General features: G+C 35.1%; 1 protein-coding gene across 1 annotated transcript; it reads right to left on the bottom strand.

Moving 5' to 3' along the window:
- Window positions 1-2,263: 2,263 nt before the first annotated feature.
- LOC113134521 (uncharacterized) lies at window positions 2,264-5,754 on the bottom strand. Its single transcript, XM_026313937.1, has 6 exons — window positions 5,429-5,754; window positions 4,453-4,635; window positions 4,090-4,347; window positions 3,143-3,241; window positions 2,847-2,864; window positions 2,264-2,513 (listed from the first exon to the last, which is right to left on the bottom strand). The coding sequence occupies exons 1-6, from the start codon at window positions 5,493-5,495 to the stop codon at window positions 2,428-2,430; spliced, it is 711 nt and encodes a 236-aa protein (XP_026169722.1). The 5' UTR covers window positions 5,496-5,754; the 3' UTR covers window positions 2,264-2,427.
- Between the last annotated feature and the right edge of the window lie 3,186 nt (window positions 5,755-8,940).

The following is an 8,940-nucleotide window of genomic DNA, read 5'->3' on the forward strand; positions in this document are numbered from 1 at the left end:
CTGGAAGCGCCGCTGCGATTGGTTCGTTTAAGGAGCTGCCGTTAGTTCTGACGGTGCTATGGTAACGTTGACGAATGCGTTGATGTGATTGGTGGAGCAACTTCCTGACAGCTTAACGTCTGAATAGAGTTCGAACCTCAACAAAAAACTAGCGCCATCTTTCGGCCAAAAGACATTTACGTGTGTGAAATATAAAAATAAAAAACTAGAGGTAAAAAAAAAGGAAAAAATGTGGCTTCATTTTAAATGGTTAGACAATCGTTTATTAAATGTATTTATCTGATTATTTGCAGGCTGAGGAAATTTTCTGTAGAGCATATAATCAGAAAAAAATATATTTTAATTATGGATCACAATTATAATACTACCTTATACTATACTAAATAAATCAATAAATGTTGTAGAAACATTATTTCAATTCAATTTCAATTTTTATAATAATAAAGGACATCTCAGTAAAAATATTTATGCTGTTTTCCCTTTTCGTATTAAATTCTCCCTTGTCCTATGAATGACTACAATTCTGCATAGTGTTGAAGACTACACACCCTTAAAAGTTATGAATGGGATTAAATTGTTGAACTGGGTGAAATCTATATAAATTGTGTGCTTCAATGTTAAATCATTATCAAAGCCCAAAACAAATATAAACTCTTGAAAATAAATCAGTAACATTAATTCTAAGTGGGATAAAAGTTCTATCAATATCAAATCAGTAAATCTAGTTTTATAAATGATGGAATGACACCTTTTTAAGTGAACATTTATTTATGCACATCAAGCTTGATATTAAAAGGTACAGGGTGTCCATAAAGTCTCTTAGCGAAAGTAAAAAGTATGAAAAGTAAATGAACAAATATGTGGAAATTATTACAAAATGAGGATATATTAAAGAGGCGATATTGAAGTTTTTTTTGCCTCATTTAATACACCTCTATATAGGCACCATTAGTTGCACGAAGCACATCAAGATGGTACTCGATTTCCTGCCATGTTCTCTGTAGCATAGCCTCATCAATGATGGCAATGGCATCAGTGATCTTTTGCTTTAGATCAGTGATGTCCCATGTATTTGTTCAATCCACGATATCTTTAACATAGCCACATAGAAAGAACTTTGATAACCACTGAGTCCATAGAACAAATTTGATTAAGATAGACACTTTATTCATCTTCCATTGGGGAAATTCAGATTGTCCTGCAGCTCTTATATTAACTCTAACATAGAAATTTCACTATAAAATATGAAATATAATTAGCAGATAAAGGTATTGCATCAATTGCCTTTGTAATATATTTTTTAAATTATAAAGAGACTTCATGGATACCCTGTATAATGTGTTGGTGAAGGGGTGGTCAGAAGGTTGCTTTCTGCAATCTCACCACCAGATGCCACTGAATCTCTTGCTTTTTCCACATTGATGATTCAAATTTTAAACTGGCACAATTAGTTTCTTCTAATCCGACATGAAACCATCTCATAGTGAAGTAATTTGCTCATATATATTAGTTTAGTACATCTTATTTACATTTGTATTACAATGTGATAAATTCATATTAATTAGCAACATGTGACAATGACTTTTCCAAACCAAAGAAAACTACTATAGTAATAGCAAAGATCAAGGTAACCAGGCACTTAATGAAAAAAATCTCATAAAAGCATTTTTAATTAGACATTGTGAATTGTACATGAACCACAAAGAGTAACATGTAGAGAATCACCACAACATACAAAATCACAAAGAATTATTTAATCACAATGAGGGCTTCTCATACCAGATAACAAAGGACAACCAGATTCATTGGACAGTGAGCAACAGTCAGTACATTCAGTATTTGTCTAAATTTCCAACTGATTGGTCTGTGAGTGGCAAAACAAAACAATTTCAGCAGGGCATTATCTACAGACTTTCAGACAGTTTGTGACGTTCTCTTGTTCTCTAACTTGTACTGGATACTGTATGTGCTTGGAATAGAACCCTCTCAAAATGTCAAATTTCCACATTTACACAAAGGTAATTAATACAACTACTACTGCTAATACTCATTGTTCAGCTCAGAAATTGAAACAGAACATCTGAAGAATTTTACATTGCTTTAGGTAGTGAACTATGTGTGTATGTGCATGAATAGAGATACAGAATAAAAGCACCAGTATAAAGCATTACAAATGTTAAAGTGCATAAAACAATATGGCTCAAAAAAAAAAAAAAAAAAAAAAAAAAAATCAGTTGAGTGGAGGAAAAAAAAAAAAAAAAAAAAAAACATCTATAGACAATCATGAATGAAGTTCAGACCATAGGTTTGGGCTGTTGGTAAGTTACATTCATGAAGCAAAACTGTCCACACAAACAAAAAGGGCTACAGTAGTAAGTAAACATAAACATAATTCAGTAGAAAAATTACTTAAACTGGAGCTTTGAATTACAAAGTATGGTAAGCACAGCCTTTTACCTCTGGAGCCATTTCAGTCATGTCCTTAGGGTAATGTATAATTGAGCCAATAACACCTGCAAGGGAATCAAAGAGCATAGATCAGTCTAATATTCATTACTGAATAACCAACGAAATAAAAATAAAACTTAAAAAAAGAAAATCCTACATAATTATGCTCAATTTCACTGACCCGAAAAAATAAAACTGAGGTCATACTGCAGTGTGTCATCCAGTGATAAATGATAGACTTGCACATAAAAACTATAAAAATGATAAGAATATGCAGAGGGAATGTGGTATTGAATTGATGTAATATTTAACTTTTTAATCTTCTCTCAAGACTGTTAACTGAGACGTGTGTACAGAAAGACTAAAGAGGAAATGTTAGCAGTTGCTGTTTTCCTTACCTCCGGGCTGCCTCAAACCTAAGAGTATGTGAAAAAGACAAAACACATGATCATGCTTTTAAATTACTTGTGATGATGAGACTCCATACCAAAAATCATGTGACAGAATGTTTTAAAATAAAGCCAAGATATGCTACATTTAATTAAAGTAACTAAGCACAAATATGAAACACAAGACTATATTCCAAACTTGAACAAAAAATGTCCTGTAATGTCAAGGTTTCCAAATATGTAATTGTGATTAAAGGTTGAACATAATTTATTATTATCAAAAAGTAAAAATGATTTTAACTCACCATAGTTTTTAGAGAGGAGGACACTGATTATGATTAGTCCCATTAAGGCCAGGAGTGCCAAGATGGGGATGAGAAACTGAGTCAAAGGAATTCCTGGAACTAGAAAAATATTTCAAATTTGTAACCTGACTGGACGTCAGTAAAACTGGTCACTGTAAAAGATAAAAGAGAGTACCCTCCCACATGTGAAGGTGCACTGCATTCACAGAAAAAAAAAAACAAGGTTTTCTTTAGTGTACTCACTTTTAGCCCACATTGTGCCATATGGCTTATAGTTAAATACCATCGGCTGCCTTTACAATCCACAGCTATAGCTATAGACCCAGAGAAGGTCTTATTAATTAATTCTATTTAACAAATGATTGCAATGGTTGTGAATAAGTAACATATGGGTCATATTTCACAATAAAAGTAGGTTATACCTGATCACATGACATAAAGGCTGCCTTTAAAATTACAATTTCTGTTTGAATATTAGTACTGGTACTTTTGCAGAAGTGCATCAAGTAAGGGCTTAAAGCAAGATTTACTGGATATAAGAGCTGCAACAATCAACTAAATCCTTTTAAATCTAAATCCTTTAATTTTTATGACTAAAACAATTGATCAAGTAACACAGACGATAATTGGCACATTAACTTGCAATGAACATATTTGTTACCTGGAGCTCTACTGTTCAATATACACATTAGCTTTATTCGATTACATTGCACCATGTCATTAGGTCCAATATACCATTATAATTAAGTAAAAATCATATACATTGGCAATTGTTGTCCACAAGATATATCATCAGTATCAACCATTGACATGTGCTGTGTGAGTTAACCATCGTCTCTAGGCAAAGGACTTTATGGGTAAAACATATTTGTTAGGTTCCACAACGTCTCAAAATTAATGAGAACTGCAAAAAACAGGACGTCATCAAAGCCACGGACAAAACATACCTGACTGTTCTTCTGAAAAACTCAATTCTCTCATGAGCTTAATGCATCCCTCCTGAAGTTGACTTCTCTCCAACCTTGTGCGTTGTACATCCTGATCCCACAACAGTTTAAGGATCTGTGCTTGCGGTACATGGGCTTTCCACATGTCAGAATGGTCCAAAGTAAGATAGACCTTCCCATCATAAAAAACACGGTCTGCCCAGTGCAGCTGAGACTCCTTTAGGATGCATTCACGAGACCTAAGCACAGTGTGATTTCCTAGGGAGTAATATAAAGGCTATTAAAGATAACATTTGACTGACCATAACATGGAATGCAAATTAAGTCATTACATTCATTTATAGTCCATGACAATTTTCTTACTTAGCATTGAAGTCTGGTTGTCACTGATAAGAAGTGGAAATGGTGAATCAGTCTTAATTGTTTGGATAATACTGCTGACTTCTTGGCTAGGGCTAATGAGAGGGACTCCATTAAGAAGAACCTGTTCCACAACCTCCTCAGTACCCACCACTCCCCAGTGGCGGAACTGAACTATGGTGGTATCTAAAAGGGAGAGAACCAAAATGCAGTGTTGTAAAGAATGAATACTTCAAGGTAAGGTTTCTTAGATACAAAACAGGCATACATCTACCTTGTGGAGAAAATATTCAAATCTTCCCTGAAGGCAAAGTCAGATATATGCCTGTTATATCACTCATTTAAAAACAGCCCTACAATAAACTGTGAAAAACAAAATTTAAAACCATGCATTCTGTTTAGTGCTTCCACAATAAAGTATTTTAGAGTTATTCAGCATAGGTGCAAAACCTTTCAATGTTTGGAAATTGTTGCTATCACACAGTATTTTGTGCATATTTATTCGTTTGCATTTGTACAATCTAACGCAGTCCAATACCTATTAATGATGCTAGGTTTTCATACATCAAAGGATGGATGATATATATTGTTTTCACTATAATACAGTCCAAAACAAGACCTCCACCAACCAACATAAATAACCATAGGGTGGAACCAGCACCCCACTGAGAGGGTAAACAAAAAACTGAACTCTAGGTTTCACAATGACAGGATTTCTTGTAGAACTACGAATCGACCTTGTGTAACGTTATAGTGCAGCGTTTGATCTGCACAATAACCTAATACGTCAAATTAAAAGTAAGTTATGTCCGACCAAACCAAATGACCCGAATGTAAATAAAGCAGCAAATGTTATTTTAACTTTCCACGTACAGCAGCCGGTGATGGCCACAGCTAAAACACGTTTTATCTTATTTTTGTGCACTTATATTTTCATTAACATACTACGATAAAATGCAAAAAGGCCCAAACTTCTTACCTACTGGAACACGAGAGCCCCGGGACACCTGGCAAAGAATAAGCACAAAAAGTCCAAGAAAATGCATTTCTAAGGTTATTTGTTTTCAGTTTCAAATCCAGCCAGCCTTTAACCGTAAGACAAACACAAAACTCTTCACGGTTTTAAACAGACGCGACACTTTAAAGGTATTTAAACCCAGAGCTAAACCGTTTACCAACACAGATCTCTGCCTCCACCCCCTGCTGCACTGCTCACTTTGTTTTACTTTCATCCAAGTTCCTTAAACATACATCCGCCGGTGCCTGATTGGCTAAGGTGTAAGACACATGGGCTACAGTTAAACATACATGTCATGACCTGTACTAACCGACATGGCTGACGTTTTTTTTTTCGCTGAACAGGTGAACGACGTTAACGTTAATGGAGATTTTCACCATGGCAACGGGCGTCACGTTCAGACGCAGGTTGAATTAGGCGTTACGGTGTAAATATGGTCATTCAGGTCATACTCAGAGTACACTTTTAAATAACAACTTCACCGCACAACAAAGGGCATGACATGAATTACAACAGCAGGTACACTTGGTACAGGTAAGAATAAGTGGACAATATTAATTAAATACGGTGCAGAACGACATAAGGAAAGGCAGGTTTATTCATATTGCACAATTCATACATATACAGTAATTCCAAGTGTTTTAGAGAAATAAAAGATTAGTTAAATAGTACATAGGCAAAAATCAAAACAGCAAACAGCAACTAGTAAAAAATTAACTTAAAAGGGGAATGAGTGCATATAAAATACTTTAGATAAAACACTTTCAGTTGTCATATGCCAAGCTACAAAGAAAAGTTTTTAGCTTGGACTTAAACATTGCCAGAGGATTGTCTAACATCATCAGGAAGACTATTCCAGATTTTAGCTGCATAATATTGAAACGCTGCTTCTCCATGTTTAGTCCTGACTCTGGACACAAGCAGAAGACCTGTCCCTGATGTTCTCAAGAGTCCAAGATGGTTCATTTGGCATCAACATGTCAGAGATGTACTGTGGTGCTGAGCCATGATGAGACTTATACACAAGCAGTGCTGTTTTAAAGTCTAGTCTCTGAGTGACAGGAAGCCAGTGCAGAGATCTGAGAACAGGAGTAATGTGGTTGTACTTCCTGGTTCTAATAATATAATAAGATAATATCCATGTACACTGCTACAAGCACACACAACAAAAAGAACATAACCAAAAAATGTAAACTCAAACAATAATAATTGCCAGACACAGTTCTCACTAATCCAACAGCCCACCTTTGTAGTATACTGTGTTCTTTACTATAGGTACTATTTACACCTTTGCCAAATTTCAGTTCCCCATGTACAATTTACTTGAAGCTATTCCACCCAAAATTACAAAACTATTACTTAAATGTTATCTATAAAGAAAGAATGCCTAACTATACTTAATTACATCTTGATCAAAAAATTAAGTACAAATTTATACTAAAGACACGTACAGTGGCAAGAAAAAATATGTGGACCCCTTGGAATTACTTTTCTGCATTAATTTGCCATAAAATGTGACAGCTACAGCTGCTAGTCACTTGTCAGTATCTAGACACTGTCACTTTCAAGTGAATCTCCAGTATTTATATTTTTCAGATACAGTAAAGGATCAAATGGTCCTTTGAGGGCTGAGAAAATTGCCACATACTTACAAGGTAAACCATTTAAAAACCGGTATATAGTTTGGTTCATGAAAAGCTTTTCCTATATAAAATTGTAGCAATTCAAAACATATTATAAACATAAATTATAATCTATTATTTCTGAATAAATGGCCAAAAGGTTCATATACAGGTAAAATTTGCTTCAACTTGGCTAACTACAAATGTAATATGCTGCTTAGACATAATAATGATCCAATACTATATCATAATATATAATAGTTAAAGACTTGCGGGGTTATCATCCTATATAAATAAGCAAATAAAAAAAACTCAGTACAAAATGTTGCAGTGTGTAAATCTCTAACTCAATGTGGACTCAACAAAAAATTATGAGGTCAAAATCTATCTAGTTTTCCTAAGCTTTGATAATCCTGTATCAGATAAGGCAGAAGGAGGAGACACTCTGAATTAGGTGAAGTAAATCTCACTGTCAGCAGGTTCAGGCCATATTGTTCATTGCCAATAATAAGTTACTATGGCATAAACTGAGTTCTGTTTCTGAGGTCCCATAAACTCTGGGTTGACAGAGTTTTTGGTTAACATGCTTCCTGGAAAAGCTCTAGTACTCTCAGGATAGTATTACAAAAAACATTTATCAGAGTCTATGATACTGACTTATGACTTTACATGACTGTTTGTTTTCTCTGAGACTACAAATATTAAAGAACTAATATAGTTCTAATGCCATGTGAGAGGGCTCTGTACTATTTACCTTATTGTATTTTATCATATCAATTTTTATATTTATCAGCAATAATCATTCTATACATTCTTCAAGACGTATTTCTGCTGTACATGATTCTGACTTTTGTTATTCTTTTAAAAACATAAGTCAAACTACCTGCTGTCTGGCTTGTCAATGATTCTGTGACAAAAGGTTTAAAAAGTTTTTAGCCATTCAGCCCAGTTTATTATGAACTTGTGTGCTATCAGCACTTCCTGGTTACCACAGCCTGTTGGTTTTAGTAGTCTGATAATAAAGAACATGTTATTTTTTTAATCCAAATAAGTCAAATAGGATAGCAGTGTATGTTCCCTTTTTATCACATCACTTAAAAAGTTGATATTATCAGAAGCAAATGACAGATCATATCATATCATATCAATGATAAGATGCTTTTAGCTAGAAATAATCTATCTGCTCTGTGTGTGCACGTGTGTGTTATATTCACATGTGCAATGTTATGTTCTGTTACAGAATGCTTCAGTATGTTATAACAAATAATAAGAGTACTGGTGTCTTCACCAGATCTGTAGACTACAGTAAGTGTCTCCCTCTTGTGCAGGCAATAGTCTTAAAACGGAAGGTATGCAGGGCAGATGGGAAGTGATTGTATAAACAATCTGTGTCACAAATTGGGGTTATTAAGATTTGGACCAATAATTACACCCACTCTGGTACTTCAGGTGCAATAAAAAGGAAACTTTATTTAAACAAAAACCAAGGAAAACCAGAAACTAGGGAACAAGGAACAAAGATACAGAGCTTGGCAGGGAACACAAGGACACTGGAATCCAAACTAGGGGCAAGTCAACATGAACTGAGGGGACAAGACATGGGACACACACACACACTGGGGTCACACAGGCCTACGGGGAACAAGAATTCAGGGACATGGCAGGGGGTTCTGGGTCACACACACACTCAGGGACTCACCAGACCACAGGGGAACAAGGACAGGGAAACAGGGTATGAAGGACTGGGTGACAAACACATTAGGGGACACACCGGACCACAAGGTAACATGAACATGAACAGGGGAGCAAGACAAGACTAATGCATGAACGAGAGGAACTAGACATGAACAC

Source organism: Mastacembelus armatus, chromosome 17, assembly GCF_900324485.2.
Source record: "Mastacembelus armatus chromosome 17, fMasArm1.2, whole genome shotgun sequence".
In the NCBI taxonomy this organism is placed as follows: domain Eukaryota; kingdom Metazoa; phylum Chordata; class Actinopteri; order Synbranchiformes; family Mastacembelidae; genus Mastacembelus; species Mastacembelus armatus.